Here is a 19,261-nt window from a genome sequence, read left to right on the forward strand (position 1 = left end):
GTGCCAGAATAAGAATTTTATTCGTCCTCTCCTAAAATGTGAGGGTTTATCTGGACTTCTCAAAATAAAAAATTGAAAGTCCTGGGCTTCAAGACCAGAATAAGACTTGTGGAAACCTAAGGCAGAAAATATTTTGGGGCACCCCCTGGGCGCCCCCCGCCCCCCATGCTATTCAAACGTGAAACACAATAAGCCATAAAATACGTCTAAAGGAAATTCTACAATGCTCTGGCTTTTCACATGAGAGGTCACTACTATTTCAAAATGTTTTCTCTTCAAAATTTGAACTGTTTTAAAAGACTGGCTTGGCTTTGCAGGCGCCGTTAGTACACGCTTGCTGAAGTAGCGCGGTGGGGGGTTGACTTTATCCCTGTGTCCCACGACCGTGCAAGCACTGGGCAACATGTGCCCAGGATTTCTGCACCTGTCTGCACATTACTTACAACAAAACAGCTTCGGAAACTCGAAGCGCCTCTCTCAGACCGCGGGGCGGCTGCAGCCCGCCCCGCCAGCGGCCGCCCCTTCCGACGGAGGCCCCGCCCCTGTACGCTAGGCCCGTGGCCCGGTTGCCAGACGACCAGCGCGTTGCCCCGCCCCTCGCCAAAACTCGAGCCCCGCCGAGCGCGGGCTGGAGTGGGAGCTGGTTCCCGAGCGCCGCGGACTCGGGATGCCCACGTGGAGCCTGCGGCGGAGGCCCGGCCGCACACTCGGACTCCTGCTGCTGGGGATCTTGAGTCTCCTGGTGATCCGCAGGTGAGAGAGAGCCCCACTCGCACCTGCCCGACTCCAGACCCCAGCCCTCCACACCTCGAGTGCTGGCCTCCCCTCTCTGCCGAGGAGGCAGCCCCCGGAGCCGCGAGTCCCGAGGTCCCTCTGGGAACAGCCCTCCAGCCTCTTCTCTCTTGGAGCTCCCCAACACGCTGGAGTCCCTCTGCGCCTCCAGGCACGCTGCTCTTGCCTGGAGATCCAGGCCTCCGGTGACACTGAGCGCTGCCCTCCCAGTTCCCAGGCGTCTGCCCTCGAGCTTCCCCGCTCTTTCTCCGCGCCTGGGATGCAGGGCTCTGCTTTCCTCGTGGATACTCCCAGCCATCGAGAAGGTCAGCAGAACTAGCCTTCAGATCCCTCTCAGATGTACCCCCATGGCTGCCCCGCCCCCAGTCTTCCTTGGGGAACATCCTTCTGCTGTTCTCCCAGGTCCTCACATTTCCTACCGAGAGTGCTGGAGGCTCCTCAGACATTCAGCAGAACCCAGAGCTCCAGTGCTCACACCTGTGGTTGATTTCGCCTGCCAGGCACAGTCGTGAGAACGCTGTCCCGTGGGTCCTCCGAGATCCGCGGCCCTGGATTGATTTGCCCGCTTCTAGGATTGTATATGTCTTCTCCCTCCACTTTCCTACCATTCACCAGGCACCAGTTCACTCCTCCCCACCTCCCCTTACAAAATGTTGTCTGTGGCAAGTGGTTGTATTTACCCATAGAATGATTTACGCCCTCCCCCCCCAGCTGTGTGGGTGCCCTAGCCCAGAATTTTTCTGTTTCTATTTATAGGATTCTACAGCTCTGACCATATCTTTCAGGTGGATGCCTGGTGCTTTCCATATGCAAAACTTGCAGTGTTGCTGGGAAGGCAGACCAGCAGTGTCAAATGCTTTGGCACTGAAAGTTAACGGAGAAGCTGAAGACTGAGCCGCTGGCGCTGAGGGCAGGCACACCACCCCTCCACTTTCTATTTTGCTTCCTATCTTCCTTGTTAGTATCTCTGAACTTTCCCTGGGAGACAGAAAAGTTTTTGATGGAGATAAATATCTGAACGTTTTTTGCTGCCACAAGAACACATTCAGAAATTCTTTCCATTTATACCTTTTGAAGACTTAGGTCTCTTCTTTGTTTTGGAGATAGTAAGGATGTCATAATATTGTTTGGGAGAAGGAAATGGTACCCTTCTTACTCTGGGCCCGGAAAACTTTTGATTCCCCACTTGTCCTCAAGACTTTTTCCCATCTTGTCTATGATCTCTAATCCATTCCTCTTTGAAGACTGGCCCTGGCTCTTGTAGGATGCTCAGCCTTCCTCCTGGTGCAAGGCTGATGCAAACCCCAGAAGAATTACTCAAAGCAGAGGCAGCAGGAGCCGCTGGCATATGGCAGGGTATCAAGGAGCCCATACCCCAGAGAGAAAGGCCAGAGGCGTGCAAGTAGCGTGTGGTTTGCCTGTTGTTGGAGGTCAAGGATATAGCAGTCCATGCAGGGGACCCAGACAGACGATTATGAGGGGCGGCACAGAGGGGTCAGGTGGTACACCCTAATAGTCCACAGAGAAAGGTGCGAGAAGGAGGCTGGGTGCTTGTTGGTGTCAGGCAGCTGACTGGGCTGTGAAGAAGCCTGAGCTTCTCACAGGTGAGTTAACCGTGTCCCCACCTGGGTGGGGTGGAGGCAGTAGGAGTCAGTTGGGGGCTCATGAAGTGGCCTGGGAATGGCAATAGCGAAGGAATAGCTGTGACTCAAGCTCGTGGAAATAGTTTGAAATGCTTAGCAGAGTCGTTTTTCTCGCTATCCCTTCTTTCTCAGCAGGTAAGACAAGCCAGAGAAGCTCTGAACCAAGTTCAGGGCCATCTCTTAGGGTCCTTTACAAATGTCTTTTGGGCATCTCTTTGATTGTACCCTCATGGGCGCTTTCTGCCCAATTCCTTCTGTCCAGCTTGGGCTGGACACTGAGGGTTATCTCTGGAGGCTAGAGGAGAACATACTCTTTGAGGCTTCCTTTTCTACCTTCCTCCAGCTTTGCCTGGGTCATTAACTGAGTGGGAGGTGGGCCCCTGACCCAGCTGTTGTTGGGAATGTGGGTGTGGCCAGTGGAATATGGGTCAAAGGGGAACTGGCTGCTCGGCTGGCCGCGTTGTGGAGCTGAGCTGTTGGGGTCAGCCCTTTGCCTGTACCTCAGGAGCAGGTATTTGGGCGAGAGGGGCTGCTTAGCTGCAGCTTCTGTTTTTTTCGATGAGCTTTACCTTGGACTGGTTCGTGGGCAATCCTAGCTGTTTGATTACATCATATCCAAGAAATAGGAGGACCAAGATGATTTTTGAAGAAGATTTCAACCTTCGGTTTTTTAGCTTAAACAATGGTCTTTTAAGAAAATTCCCTTTATCGCAGAATAATTGTCATGCAATAAGCTGCACGTTTAACATGTACAGTTTGATGAGTTTTGACATATATATCCATCTGTGAAACCACCACCACAAAGAAGACTGTGAAAACATCCATCAACCCCGGAAATTTCCTCGTGTGCTTTGCATCTCTCTCCTGCCCGTCTCTGTTCCATGCTCCCCAAGCACTCTGATCTGTTGCTTTCTGCCATATATTAGTTTTCATTTTCTAGAGTTTTATAGAACTGTAATCCTAAACTATGTGCTCCTTTTTGGTTTGGCTTCTTTCACTCAGCATATTATTTTGAGATCTAGGATGTGTGTATCAATGTGAACTGTGTCTTTGAGCCAGTGGCCTCTCATCTCTTTCCTCCTCCCACTCCATGGACATAAGAATGCCTCCTTGATAAGATCAAGGCATAGTCCTACTCATATTTTTTTTCTTTAAAATAAATGCGTCACTGAGCAATAATTCAGTTAACTCTGCATCTCTCATACCTGAGATTTTAGCTGGCAAAAGTCAGGAGAGAGGAAAGCTTCCAGGTAGGCAGCCTGCGTCATGCCTCCTCAAAGATAAGTCCATCTCTTGGCTCAGCTCTGTCTCTCTCACTGCTCCCACACTGGCATTATCTGGATTCCAGACCTCAAGCTCTTCTTGTACGAAAGAAAAGGAGGAGAACCTATCAGACTTCTCCTTAGTGAAGGTGGATAGCTTAGCAATGTGACCAGGTCATTTTCTTTGATCCAGATCGTGGCCAGTCCTGTTTTCCAAGGGTATGTTGACAAATTCTGCCTCTCTTCCTGGGCTTCTGTGAGGTCATTGGTTTTATGAGCTTTGCCTGTTCTAGGACTCTACCCTGCTTGAGGCCTGAGTCATAGTCCCTGGAATGTTTGAAGTCTTTGAAGGTGTCCCTTTCATCTTCCAGCAGTGAAGTTTTCAGCATCTGGGAGTCTCTCTAATCAGACAGTCATCTCTCTAACACAGTTGGGGAAGTGTGGCTGTCTGGGCAGTGGCTCAGTCAGGGAGAGGTAGGAGGTCTCAGCCATGCTGTGCTGGGAAGATAGAGTGGGCATTGGGGTTCTTAAAGAGCCATGTAGCCAACAATTGAGGGGGACCAGTGTCTTGGAGCAAGAGCACGGACATATTGGTGTATTTGTGATTGAAGGGACTGGGATACCCAGGAGATTGGAGGCAAAGAGCGAGGTAGCCTTGGCAGCAGAAGTATCAGAAAGTTGGCCAGAGTTCTCTCCACCTTAGGTCAAGGAAGTAGCAAGTGAAATGAAAGCACTTAATCTTTGATGAAATGACTCCAAGTTCCATTATATCGCCTCGAGTGCTCTTCTGATGAAGATTCAAGAGATATGGGAGCTTAGAGAGATCTTTTCAGAACAGTTAGTGCCTGAAGAGGACTCTGGATCCAGCCTTCCGCCCCCATCATCCAGAAGAGTTCTTTTGGTGTGGGGATGTTTGCTGCTTCCTCTCCACCCAGTTTTATCTTTTGCTTAAATTTATTGCTCTGGATATGTAAGGCCATAGTGAAAAAGAGTTCCCATTATGTGGGGCTTCTCCTGGGATAGAAGGGCAGGGGTATTTTTCGAGGCTCATGGTAATGAAGCAAATATTTCTTGACTGGGGTCTACCTGGTGGAGACTCTTAGTTGATACTCACTGCTCTATGCTCCCGCTTCAGCGGGACAGTCAGCCGGGTTGTTCCTTCCAATGTGTTTCTTTCACATTGTGTTTTTCCCACAAAGTTAATTTTGTGAGTAGATAATATATGAAAAGGATGAAATATCCAAATAATATAAAGGGGAAAATAAACCCCTCACTCCTGGCCCCTAGGCACCTCTCTCCCTCCACCAGAGGTGATTAGTGATAATGGTTTCTCTGAGGGGTATTCTGTGTATAGCAAGAAGACGGCTATGTATATTACTCCATTTGTCCCTTAGGCGTATAATTTATTTAAACAACCCCTATTGATGGACATTGATTATTTGCAGTGTTTTAGCTACTGCAAACAAAGTTGCAATGAATATCTGCTGGATAAATTTCTCTATGTAGAATTGCTGATCACATGAGATATTCATTTTAAATCTTGATAGAGGTTTAAAATAAGTAAGTAAAAATAAGTTAAAATAAGCAAGTGAAATAGCATATTCTGTTTCTGTTGAATCATTGTGGAGTTTCTGACCTCTATAGTCTGAGGGGGAAATTGTGTTTAATTTGTGTGTGTGTATAGATTCTTAGTGTCTTGTAAGAACTAGCCCATCTCTTACATATCTATGTAGATAAGTCCCATGTGGTGGATTTTAAAAAATGTTGAACATATTTATATGTTGTCCCCCTGTTTCATGAAAGCATTCTGATTCCACTCTCATCTCCGAGATGAGAGTCTTGTCAGTAGAGCCCTTTGTGTTATCTCATGGAGTTTCTAACTCTCTCTAGGTTCAGATACGACACTTTTTCTATTTATGATGCTGTTAATGGTTATTTTCCCCAAAGTGAAAGAACCGTCTCATGTAACATCAGGACAGTTTCTGTTATTATTATGTGGTTGATTACCAATGAGGAATTTTTGTTATTTCATGATTGGATCTCAAAGTTTTGGTCTAGCAAATGCTTATTCACATGCAAACTTCCTACAGTATTTAGAAAATGTTGCCCTCTGAACCACCATTATGTCCCTGGGTCATGTAGGCAGCCACTTGGCCTGCCTTGCTTGACCCTGGGTGCTAGGCCAGTTTCTGGCTTACCTAGAAGCCTTTTCAGAGGGAAGGCCAGAGGTGCTAAGATTGCAGTAGTGCAATAGATCTGCAAAATGACCTCGCATCTCTGCAAAACAAATGTACTCGCTTTTGGAATGGAAGGCCCAAACCCTTTGGAAATATTTAATGCCTCTCCCAACAAAGGAAGAGCCCAAAGCATTGAGCCCAGGCCAAGGAGCACATCCGGGAAGCTGGGCCAGAGTTCCATTTCACTAGGGCTGAAGTTCTTGGGGCTCAAGGATTGATCCGCGAGGCACTATTTTGGAGTAGAGGCATTAAGGGCACTGGCCTGGGCCAAAGAGTGGACAGTTTTTTTCTTAGGCTCTCAAACTCCTCAGCTGAGGGTGGAGTGCACATGGCTGGTAAGACCGAAATATTCCCAAGTGGGCAGTTTAGAGGAATGGGATGTCCGAGTAAATTGGACCTCATGGGAGCCTATAACCACATCAGAATCTTGAGAGTGATGAATAGAAATTTGTATTTTAGACCTAAGTGAGGAAATTTCTGTGTGTAATGATATCTTTTAGGCAGTTTAATGTATCTACCATCTAAGTAATGGTCTTTGGCATGACCACTTGGATAAGTGAAGAGCTGAGTGTCTTTTTAGTCAGCATCTTTAATATGATGCCCTGGACCCAGATTCAGTTGAACCTCTGCTTACGGTGGCCCTGGTAGGGTCACAGTGGCACCTGGAAATTGGATTTGTAAATCATCATCTCAGGTTAGCAAGTACACATTATATATAGTGCCAAAATAACTGACCCCTGGGACCAGCAAGGACTTATGTTCTGGGAATTGAAGGACTGTTCCTGCAGATTCCTACGTCATGTACCTGGCTTGTCCACACCCTGGCCAGCCTAAAATTGTGTGAGTGTTGCCTGGTCTCTGCTGGAGGCCAGCATACTCCAGAAGTTGATGACACTGTCTCTGCCATGTCTGGTTGCATCAGTACTGGCCTGTCCAAATCTGATTGGACTGTGTCTGGTATGACGGAAGACTGAAGGAGTTGGCTATGACCCCAAGTGAGGTCTCCCAGTCCCACCACAACCTCAGTTACTGATCAATTTTGCAGGACTTACAGGTGACACATGGATGCTCCCTGGCATGGCAAGAGACATTAGAGACCCGTCCTGATTAGCACACCTCATTCAAAGAAGTCATTCTAGTAGGTGACTGGATCTGGCTCTTCTCCCACCCCAGCTGCCCTGGAAGACCCTCTCTGAAAGCCAAGGAGCAATTCATGGGCCCATTTCACATGAAAGATGTTGTGAGCTTGTCACCTGCTCATCTGCCCTTTTCCATTTAAACACGTCCACCCAGCACTTTTGGCCACATTCAGTGACATCCAACCTGTGTGGAGCCTGCCCTGCACTTGTTGTCTTCATGACCCAGTACAATGATAAGTACAAAGTGTAAGACGACTTCATCCCTCCACCCTCACCAGTCACCGCCTGATGTCACCATAGGGAACTCAGGACCTTTGGGGCCGTTCATAGGGAACTCAGGACCCAAGTCTCTCCATTACAATTTATCCTTGTGTCTAAGCTTGCACAGCCTATAACTTGCAAAAGGGATGCTTTTGCAGGAATGCAGGAGGGAATGCAGGAATGCAGAGGTCTTGTTAAATTGTGTGAGGCCCTGTCAGAAATACTCACGTGTGCCTTTGTCTAGGAACCTCAGCACAGCCTGTGAACAGAGTGTGGCTCTGAGCAGAGCAAACTGAGGACAGGTTAGGTCAGTGACCAAGACCTGCTGCTCAGGTTATTCTAGGACTGGAAGTTACTTGTCCTCCAGTGAAGCTAAGATACAAAGGCAACAGAAGTTCTAGAGGAAAGTGTTAGTATAAGCTCCAGCTAGAAAGGCAGATGGCCCTGGTCTTAGCATGAATGACCTGCTCACTAGGAAAAGCAGCTGCAACAAGCTGGGCTTCCTCAGACTCCGGTTAGCTCCTGGGTAACAAGCCTAACTCAGAAGGAAAGTCGCTCTGACCTGAAAGAGCCACACAGTTTATATTTTCTTATTTTATGATTACTGAGTTAATTATGCAGGAAACTGTGGAAGTTATGATTAATACCATGGTCACTATCAGTATTAATAACCATTTGCATGGTACTTTGTCGTTTATGAAGCTCTTGTGTGTCATCTCATTTTCTCACAGTGAATTCCTTCGAGGTATCCAGATATCATCGTCATTGTCTCAGTGAATCCATCCCTTTTCTTAATGGATTAAACACTCCTCTAGGAACCTACCAGAAGATTTGCAGAAACGAAATAGTTGAACTCTCCACAATTTGGAATTTGATAGCAGCTTTTGTTATCTGCAGTGTTAAGTTCATGCCTCTTAATAAGCACTGAGAGGAAATATTTTTTAAAAAATCTGGAAAATGATAGGATATGAATACACTGGCAAAGACAAGCTCTCTCCAGGAAGAGACTGTATGTACATATATCAGAGGAGAAGATGCAGATTAGTGCTTCTCAAACTTGAACCTTGGGGTCTGGTAAAGTGTGGATTCTGAATCCGCAGGTCTCAGGTAGGCCTGAGTTTCTGCATTTCTAACAAGCTCCGGATGAAGAGACTCCGCAGGCGCAGATGTCTCACAGCTGGAGACGTAAACCTACATGGCAGTTTCCTAATGATTAGTTATCAGCGAGGGGCAGATTAAAGAGTGCGCATTACCAGCAGGGATGATGTTGGGCAGAGGTTCGCCTCCAACCCTGCCTGCACCTCTGCATAGAGCAGGTGGGGAGAGGGACGTAGCATTTGAGGAGACACAGTCATAAACAAAAGTTAGGATCAGTGATGTGAGCTTGGCGAAGAATTGGAGATTGTTCTTTAGAAGTTGTGGCCATTGAATAAGGATTGCTACCTGGTGGAGTGATTGCTAAATTGTATTCTCGCTGTCTTTAGAAACAATGAGATTGTGTGTGTGTGTGTGAATTTTCACTACTGGACTGTCAATATACCCCTGTTTTTAAGAAAAGAATCTGTCCATCCAGTCCTTCCTCATTGTAGCCTGGGGTGAGCCTGGGGTGGTCAGGCGAGCCTGGAGAGTACACGAAGCCTGGAGAGTACCTGAAGCATGAAGGCACAGTGTGTTCTTTGGGGCAGATATGGTCAAAACCAAGGAAGACCAAACTCACCTGTGCGTGAGGTGTGGGGAACTTCAGACACAGCCGGAATAGTCAAGAGCTTGTAGACAAAGGAAAGAGCCATGTGGAGAGAGCCAGAGCAAGGGGGTAGCTAGAAGGAGGCCCACAGTGGCCAAAGGGGCCCTGAGACCCCCTTTTAGTCTCCAGGGCCTCATCCTCCAGGGCAGAGTTGGCCAAGTTTCCTGTAAAGGGCTAGATAGTAAATATTTTTGCTTTGTGGACCATATAGTCTCTATTGCAACAAATTCCCTGCTCCCAAAAACAGCCAGACAACACACAAATGAATGGGTGTGGCGGGGCCAGTAAAGCTGTTTATGGATATTGAAATGTGAAGTTCATATAATTTTTTTGGGTCCTAAAATAGTATTCTTTTGATTTTTTTTCAACCACTTAAAAATGTGAAACCGTTCTTCGCTTGCAGGAGGCAGGGTAGATTCGGCCCGTGGCTAGAGTTTGCAGATCCCTGGCCAGGGGGCTGGGTTGGATTGGTGGGATCCCAGGGGATAGATCTTTCACTGTAAAATTTTAGAAATTGTAATAAGAGGGTTCAGCACAGAGTCTAGCACATAAAAGATAATTAGATGCTAAATTAAATGGGAAAATGGAAAGGTTGAGATTATTCCGTGTTAGGGACATAAAAACACCCACTGAGGCTATTCTCTGCCATGTGCAAAGTGTGTTCGAATCAGGTTATTTCAGATCGTGATCAGACTCTCTCATAGCACATCACAGAGTGCTTCATGTGTGTCTGACCCTCACAGCAGCCTTGTGAGCAGTCGTTAGCCCATTTTACAGAGGAAGAAACTCATGCCCGCAGAGCTAGTGTCACCAACCCAAGGTGACATTGCTCCTGGGGTGGGGCCCAGATGTGTGTCCAGATCTACCTCTTGCGGATATTGTTTTTGTTTTCACTGCCGCATATAGGTGGTCCTTTGGAAGAATTGTGTTCTGAAATATCATTTATAAGTCGCTTGAACATGGAACTTTTCTCTTTAGTGAAAGAAAAAAGTAATTACGTTCCTGGTTATCCACAATTGACTGTTTCAAGTATAATGTAGCAGAACTGTAGTCCTGCAGCTGCAGCATGAGTTTTGGGTCCTGGGGCTGTGAGAAGGAGGAAGGAGTAAGTAAAGATAATTTTCTTTGCCCATGAGTAGCCTGAGACAAACTTCCCATGGTCATTGACATCTCTGGCACCTTCTGCCCTCTTGGCATCCTGCTCTCCTGTCTCTGGCCATCCAGGGCCCCAAACTTGCCCCAGTCCCTCCTGTAAAACTTGCTAGGCCAGTGGCTCTCAACCTTGCCCATAGGATCTTTGGAGGAGCTTTTAAAAAGTACCAATTCCTGTGCCCCGCCTCCAGAAATAGTCAGTTGGTCACGTGTGGGGCCTGGGCATTGGTTAGTTTTAAAAGTTTTGTAGGCGATTCAGATATACTTCCAGCTTAGAGAACCTCTGTGGCTTCTTTTGTGTAGCTGACTTCAGTTAAGTGTTAGGAAGGCTGCTGATGAAAGATTTCAGCTGTTCTGTCTCGCCCACATCTGCATCCATTTGGTTGCTAAGCCTGGTAAATTGAGCTGGTCAGTATGGTTGTCTTCCCATCTCTATGATCACAACTGCCCGAGGCCAGACCACTGATTCTGGTCTAGAGTAGTACTTCTCAATCTGCCCGTGGTGAAAATAATTTTCCTTTTCTTCTTTAAAAAAAAATTTCCAATCTTTTCCTTTATATGCAATGCAATAGAAACAAATTACTAGAAATGCAATAGAAACAAATTACTAGAAAAAGGAAATGAAGAGAAAAGATATACAAAATTCCTACCGCAGCCTTTATGATTAGCTTCATCGGACATCAAAGGACTCTCACTGCTATCAAAGGAGCTCCGTTTCTGTGCTGCCCTCAGCACGGATGGACAAGTGGCGAGCAGTCTGTGGTGAGTGGCAGCCCAGACCCCTGCTCAGGAGCGCCTCCTAGAGTAGAGGACCTACAGCCTCCTCACTCGTCGGCTTGCCATTCCCTGAATAGATCTGCTTTCACTTTTTTATGCTTTTGCCTGGTTTCCTCTGCTTTTTTTTTTTTTTTTAATTTTTTGTTTATTGCAGTAACATTGGTTTATAACATTGTATAAATTTCAGGTGTACATCATTATACTTCTATTTCTGCATAGATTACATCATGTTCACCACCCAAATACTAATTACAACCCATCACCACACACATGTGCCGAATTATCCCTTTTGCCCTCCTCCCTCTCCCCTTCCCCTCTGCTAACCACCAATCCAATCTCTGTCTCTATATGTTTGTTTATTGTTGTTATTATCTACTACTTAATGAAGGAAATCATACGGTATTTGACCTTCTCCCTCTGACTTATTTCACTTTGCATAATGCCCTCAATGTCCCTCCATGTTGTCACAAATGGCTGGATTTCATCGTTTCTTATGGCTGAGTAGTATTCCATTGTGTATATATACCACATCTTCTTTATCCATTCGTCCCTTGATGGGCACTTAGGTTGCTTCCAAGTCTTGGCTATTGTGAATAATGATGCAATGAACACAGGGGTGCATGTATCCTCTGCTTTCTTACATCCCTGCCTTCAAGGCCCAGTGAGAGTGTCATCCTCTGTGTGAAGTCGTCTCTGACTCCACCTGGATGGATTTCAGCTGCTGTCTTCTGCTGTCACAAGGCTTGGCTGCCTAATTTGTGGGGCCCAGTGCACAGTGAAAATTGAGGCCCTTGTCTAAAAATTACTAGGAATTTCAGGATGGAGACAACAAAGTGTCTGAAACTGTGTGTGGGGCCTTCTTTTTCATTAATTGATTAATTATTTAAAGGTGTACATTGATACATTTACATATTGTAATATGACTGCTATTGTAGTGATATTTGTAACATTACCTAAATGTAGTACAATATTATTGTCTATTTTCATTGTACTGTGCATTAGATCTCTATAGCTTATTTACTACTTGTTGCAAGGGGCCTTCTGAGTGTGGGACCTGTGCAACTGCAGGGGTCACATGCCCATGAAGCCAGCCTGGCCACGTCTTTGTGCATGCCTTACAGCAGCACTCATGACACTGAATTGTAATTATCTGAGTGCGTAGTGAGGTGGAAAAGACTATATGTATCAGAACTCCTATGGGGACCATAAAATGTATGGTTTGGAGGAAGTTTGGTAGGATGGGAGTGAGCTTCCTGAGGAGCAGAGCAAATTGCAGTGGGTTTGCACTAAATGCCATTAAAATTGGTGGTCCCATTAATGGCAGGGCTCTGGCTGCTTTACAGTGTAGGGTATGTAAGTTTATGTTCAGAGCTGAAGCACTTGGCATTCTAGGTAGAGGAGAAGCTGGCTGGCACGTAGGAAAAGGACCCGGTGGGAGGACAGTGCTGGTGGCGGAGACAGAGCAGGAGGGATGGGACATCCCATGAGCATATTGGGAGAGTCATGCATGTGCCCTGTGCCCCCATTACATGCACCATTGGTCCACATGGCTGGCCAAAGCTTTGTGAAGGAGCTGCCTCTTTGAAGGGCACGGAGAACTGGTGAATCCAGAATCAAGATTGCTGCTCTCAGCCCACTTCTGGTTCTCACATGTCTGTTTTTCCTATGAGACAACAGTCTTCAATCAGCATGTTATTTTAGCCAGTGTTACAAAATGAATGGAAAGATCAGAAACAGTTTAGGGAGCTTTTTTATGCCGAGGAGCTCTGCTGGGCAATATGCCCTCTACTGTTGGGAACTGTAATGAAAAGTGGGTACAGAAAAGACATCGTCAACTAACAAAAACAGAAACAAAGGATTTATTTGGGATCAAAGAATTGCAATTCAAGGAGCACAGATTCAGGTAGAAACCCAAATAATGTCCCAATTACAGGAGAGAGGCTTAGAGGTTTTATGGAAAAAGGGAGGATGAGGTGAGTTTTAGTAAAAAGATTTCATTGGTGCTAGAGGAGGTAAGGCTAGGTTTGTGCTTCATTGATTGGTTGAGATTGATTCATCACCAAAAGTCCAGCTCCATCAGTCCTTACAAACAGGATATTCTTGTCCTTACTCACTTCTTGGAATGTTGGCGGTTTGGTCTAGTTTGGAAGATAAAGAAAACAATATGTGCAGGGCAACTCCTCTGAAATGGCTGCTCTGGCTCTATTTTGATATGGCTCCACTCATGTCATCTTTCACATTTTGCTCTTTTGATCAAGATCTTTCTCTGAAAACATCACTGATCAAACACTGGAAAGCACTGCTGATCAGCCATCAAAGCATTGTTGGTCCCTCTTCGCCAAGAAGGCTCATTCCTGGTGTGTCATGTCCCACATAGGAGGTAAAGTGGTTTCCTTAGGAGCCTTTAGACCACATTTGAGCAACAAGAGCACCAGAGCAGAGGAAGCCTCTAACATCAAATTCCTTTAAGAGTAAACATCCTCTGCAGTTCCTTGAAGTTTCTCATAAGCCTTAGTAATCATTTCAAAGCATTGAGTGACCATTACCCAAGAGGCGTTTTTATAACATTGAGCTATGCAGAGGAGACGAAGTTTTACAACAAAAAGAATTCCTATAATAGCAAAAAAAAAAAAAAAATGCTAAGTCCAAATTGGGAAACAGACCTGAACCAGGAGGCAATGCCTGAGGGCAGCCAGCTAAAGAGATCAAAGAACCACAGGATGCTAGTGGGCACTGCATTTAACCATTTGATTTGTGCTCAGATTCTGTCTAGTTCTCCCTTTACCTTGCCAGAGGTGTTTACCCAAGTGAAACAAAAAGTATTTACAACAGTTACAAGAAGTATTTACAAACATTACCTCTTAAATTTCTGGAGGTTCAATTGATTAGGCAAGAAGTTCTAGACATTTAGCACAAGGAATCAGGAGAGGAATGGTGGAGATGTTGCTAGTTAAATGTACTAAAGAGCCTCTAAATTCATGGACAGAATGAGGCTTCTGATGACAAACCCAACAGTCAGAAAGATTTTCCCATTTTATAATGGATTGGGAGATGCAGATAAGGGTATTTTCTTTCCAAGAAAGAGAGGGAGAAAATAAAGTAAGAAGCAACAGTGAGTAAGAGGTGTACAGGCCTGATCTGGCCATCCTGGGAAAGCTGTCTGCCTTGGATGTCAGCTGCTTCTCTCTCTTCCTGGTCAATTTGATCTAGAGGTCCACAGCGTTTGTGCAGGACCAGATGTCAGGTGGAGCCTTCTTTCTGTGAGATGTGTCTCCAAGGTTAAATGTCTTCTAGTTCTGCAGCAGTGTCAGTGGTTAGGAGCACTTGGTAAGGTCTTTTCCAACGGGGCTCAAGGGCTGTCTTCCTCTGATGATGCTTCTAGAATACCCAGTCACCAGGCTCTAGACTGTGACCAACAGGATTATTTAAATTGGAATCTGGGAAAGCTTCTTTAACCTGTTGATGACAGGCTTGAGTATAAGATGTTAGAGACTTACAGTATAAGACAACAAGGGATCAGCAGAAGGTTGTATACCAACAGACACTGATCCGCTGGTGACCATTCCATATAGAGTTAGTTCATGTTTTCCAAAGAGGGCACTGTGAGCAGTCAGTGAGACCAAAGTCAATGCCTTAGGTCAGGGGAGTCCAGTCTACAGGTATATAACAAACCTCACAGACAATTAACAGGACTAGAATCCAACATTTACGAAAGGCCAACACAATTTTTCTCTCTCCACAATTACCCTCATTTTTTTTTGACCAAATATAATCACAGCAAAACTAATTTGTTTATATTAAAAACTTGGCCTGATTATTTATACAAGTGAAAATAAGAATACTCACTGAGAGTTTCTGAATTGTGGAGGGATCAGGTAGGGAGAAAAAGTCAATGTTTCATCTTTGTTCAAAAAGGTTTGTCTTACCAAATTGTTGATAGCTTAAGAGAAAAGATTTCTTTAAATCTGGGAAAACAGAACATTAGAGCATCCTCCTCAGTTCATATAGTCCCATGTAATTAATATTTGTTCTTGATCTTTTGTTAGCAGTTTTATGAAACCATCAGTTTCTCTGCTAAAGTTCTGTAATTTCTTACCTAGTTCAGCTTTATGATCTGAAAGTTTATCAGAAACCTGTATTCTAAAGTAAGTGTCAGAGTCCTTTCCATGAAGCTCTCTGAAGATAAAACATATTTGCAAAAGCATCAGAGTAAAACAGTAACCATCTATAGATGGCAAAAGACAACATTATAATGCATTTGATAAAGAAACTTGGTTATTTTTATGACATGCAACATTTTAATAACTAGAATTACAAGTGATAACATTATACCAGGACATATTAGAATTTAAAAAATTTCATATAATTTCTAAAACATTTATATTAATAATATTCACTCATACAATATAACCTAAGAAGGTTTATCATCATTTATTTGACAGTGCTTCCCATGTGATTAAACATACCAAATAAGCCTAATTAGTTTAATATCTTCCTTTTTATAGGAAGAGAGAACAAATTCTTTGAAGTAAAGTGTTCCAGGGGCCTCTGGACAACCTCAAAGTTATTTCCAGGTCAAAAAGTCTTCATTTAGAATTTAATTTTGGGAAGTTTGTCAAAAATATCAAAATGTTTTAAAACATTTGGTCATATAGGATCATGGGTCACTGTGAAACAATGCTTAATTATCCATTTAACCAAAGTGACAACAGAAAATATTAAAGGCAACACAGATAAACCATTAAAAAAAACCTTAGCTCTCTTAATAGACAGGCGTCAGCTCTTTGAACATAGGAAATTATTTTGACAAAACAGAATCCTTCCCTTTTAGGTAGACTTACTCAAAGATAAGGAGAAACATTTAATAATCTCTTTATCAAGAGCAGATTAAAAGTCCAAGAAAACTATCCTTTTAAGGGAGAAACTATCCTTTTAAGAGAGAAAAAAACAAATTCTAATTTTGTACCAGCTTACTTTTGATATTAAAACTCATTTACTTAATTAAATTTGTTTCAATCTTAGCTAACTTGATCATGCACAAAACTCTTTGCTCAGGCTTCCTCTTCCGCAAACCTATAACTTTCTTTTCTACCTTAAGAATTTGTCCCATGCCTTCCTTCTTTCTTAGCCTTTCCTTAGGACAAAAATTACTTTCATCTTTCCCATAACCAGTTTTACTTAGGACAAATTTACTTTCTTAACAAAACAAACAAAAATATCTCCGTTCCTTATACCTTCTTTACTGAAAACATACATCTTATTTTCCTTGTATACAGAGATGTTTTCCTTATTAATTTTTAGTAGCTTTAATCATATATGTTAATTAGAATTTTTAACCCTTAGAAGCCTTAATATTTAGTGAAAACTAAGAAGTAAGCAATTATGAACTGTCTTTTACATTAGCATTCTATGGGTTGGCAGACTTATAAAATACTTTCTAGAAACATGTGCTTTCTCATAGAAAATTTCTCAGTGTGGCACAAAACATGTTTATTAATAAACCCAAATATTTTAAACTTTTTCTATAAGAAGAAGCCAAAAGTAGATAAACCTATATTTAGTAATTAATGTCTACTAATAATTTACCTTATTTGGAAATGATCTACTCAAATTTTTATCATTGAACTTAATTTAGCAAAACTCTAAGGTTTCAAGTTATAAGATTTTGGAAGCTATTTTAATTACACATGCCATAAAAATATAATTATTGCTAAAAAGTTTATCTATAAACTCTTATCTCACTTACATCTACCTAAATCATTTGCTCCCAACAATTATGTTTAGATTACCCATGAAAATTTCCTGAGACATTAGACAACATTAGCTATCATTCTAAGTTATTATTTTTCCTGACAGATTTTGTAACAGACGTAACATGAGCTTATTTGACTAGGTAGAATAACGGCCACATGTTTGCATCATATCCAATGCCGATAACTCTGAAAACATGCCTATTTCAGTCAGACCAACAAACTTAAATAAGTTTTATTTATCAAAGATTATTATTTTTTTTTTTTGAGGAAGATTGGCCCTGGGCTAACATCCGTGCCCATCTTCCTCTACTTTATATGAGATGCTGCTGCAGCATGGCTTGACAAGCGGTGTGTTGGTGCCCGCCCAGCATCGGAACCTGCGAACTCCGGGCTGCCGCAGCTGAGCGCGCGCACTTAACCACTGTGCCAGTAGGCTGGCCCCATCAAAGATTATTTTATATCATGATGATATGAAAAATATTTGGGTTAGTGTCTATTACATTTAGAAATAACTTATATAAATGCTTACTTTAAGGCAATTAAATAGAGCTCTCATAAACTAAATGTGATAATATCATCTGAAGGTAGAAAAATATCACACATTTATAACATATGTGTGTCTATATATAGAGACCCCATAGCTATTGTTTTAAAGTTACTGCCATGAATCAGGCACAGTAATACAAAGCTCACTAGTTATGAAAGAATAATTTGATCCAAATTTTGTTTCTGGCAGATGGAATAAATTAAGGTTACCTGCTTAGTTGGCTAAAGCTTTTTTTTTTACTAATATTTGTGGAGAAGACACTTAAGATTCTAGATTTTGGGAAAGGGTGCTTCTTCTTCTCTTCGTTTTTCTCTTTTTTCCTTTTTTTTTCCCCTTCAGTCTTAGGAATTGGTGATGGTCTAGATAACAGTTTCTGGAGAGGTTACAAGCTTTTTGAGATAAATAGGGGAGGTTTGAGGATTAATGAAAGAGAATGGGTGGAACCTGACCTGCCTCCAGAGCTGCAATTCCAGTTTTGTGAAGGTTTGTAGGATAAGGACAGTGGCTCTCAATTCCTCAGAAATTGCGTTGTAACTTGAATGACGTCATAGGTTGATCTACCTACCCTACTATATCATCCCTAATTTTCTTTTTTCACTCTGGGTACATAGTTTTATTTTAACTTAGGAAAGAGGCATATTAGAAAAAAATCCTACCAGGCTCTGAATGTCAGCTTCCAATCTGGCCAAATTTCTTTCTTTTTTCTTTTTTTTTATGAGGAAGATCAGCCCTGAGCTAACATCCGTGGTAATCCTCCTCTTTTTGTTGAAGAAGACCGGCTCTGAGCTAACATCTATTGCCAATCCTCCTCCTTTCCCCCCCCCCCCAAAGCCCCAGTAGATAGTTGTATGTCATAGTTGCACATCCTTCTAGCTGCTGTATGTGAGACGCGGCTGCAGCATGGCTGGAGACGGGGTGCACCGGTGCGCGCCTGGGATCCGAACCCCAGGCCGCCAGTAGCAGAGCGCATGCACTTAACCGCTAAGCCATGGGGCTGGCCTGAATTTGGCCAGATTTCTGATCATAAGTTACTAAATCCTTTCAAATATCTTGTCGGGTTTCAGCCAGGACAAACAATATTTCTGGCAGTATTAACTCCATCTTTTTTTTTTTTTTTTTTTAGTTTCCCCTTGATTGTTTAAGGGAATGTGTAGCAGTTTACCAGAAAATCTCAGAGTCTCATTCACCCTGGGAAGGGCCCATGTGGGGCCCTCCTTTGAAGGTAGATGTAGGGATGTCTATAAAGGCACTAACCTAACAGACTTTTGTATAGTCTTTTCCTTTAGATACCTCTTATATTTTAATTTTTCATTAGCTTTTTGCAACAAAGCTTTCAATAAGGCTATTTTGGAATTTTGAAGTCGGTGCTTTTAAGTGGACTTCTTAAATTATTTTGTCTAATTAGAACGTTCCTTCTAATGGCCAGTGTAATTCCCCTGAGGCTGGTGGCAGTTTGGTAGGACCCTAGCCACAAATGGAGTTTAACATTTCTGTCCAGCCATGTCTTAGGGCCCCCAACCTGACGGTTACTAAGCCAAGCTCTCAGGACACGAAACAAGCCTGGTAAGATCTTGCTGTTCTTTGTAAATATTTATAGCTTCCAGAACCATAGTTTTTAAGCTGGTGTGCCGGAAAGTGGTGCACTGGTCTCTTTAGAAGTTAAAGATTTCATCTAATTTGTCTGGTCTGTGGTTCTCAAATCTAGTGTGTAAAAAGACAAGTTTTGGAAGCTCAAAGGAGCCCCAGTGACCACTGTAATTTTTTTTTTGTTTTTGGTGAGGAAGATTGGTCCTGAGCTAACATCTGTGCCCATCCTCTTCTACTTTTTGTATATGGGATGCCGCCACAGCATGGCTTGATGAGCAGTGTGGAAGTCTGCGCCTGGGATCCAAACCTGTGAACCCTGGGCCGCTGAAGTGGAGCGTGCGAACTTAAGCATTACTGGCTACTGTAA

General features: G+C 43.4%; 1 protein-coding gene across 7 annotated transcripts in view; it reads left to right on the forward strand.

Moving 5' to 3' along the window:
* The first annotated feature begins 611 nt into the window (after positions 1-611).
* The window catches only part of LOC101390268 (beta-galactosidase-1-like protein 2), a 60,808-nt gene continuing 42,158 nt past the window's right edge, over positions 612-19,261 (forward strand). For 5 of the 7 annotated variants that reach the window (XR_015552772.1, XM_087433956.1, XM_087433960.1 and 2 more), the window contains exon 1: positions 612-753. Coding sequence is in view for 6 of the 7 variants with exons in the window: in XM_087433956.1 (XP_087290082.1) it covers positions 668-753 (86 nt within the window). In the remaining variant the exon portion in view is untranslated. The remainder of the gene's footprint in view (positions 754-19,261) is intronic. The other 2 variants (XM_087433958.1, XM_014793680.2) reach the window with 1 other exon arrangement.

This window comes from Ceratotherium simum, chromosome 7, assembly GCF_057802395.1.
Source record: "Ceratotherium simum simum isolate JZ-2026a chromosome 7, ASM5780239v1, whole genome shotgun sequence".
NCBI classification, from domain to species: Eukaryota; Metazoa; Chordata; class Mammalia; order Perissodactyla; family Rhinocerotidae; genus Ceratotherium; species Ceratotherium simum.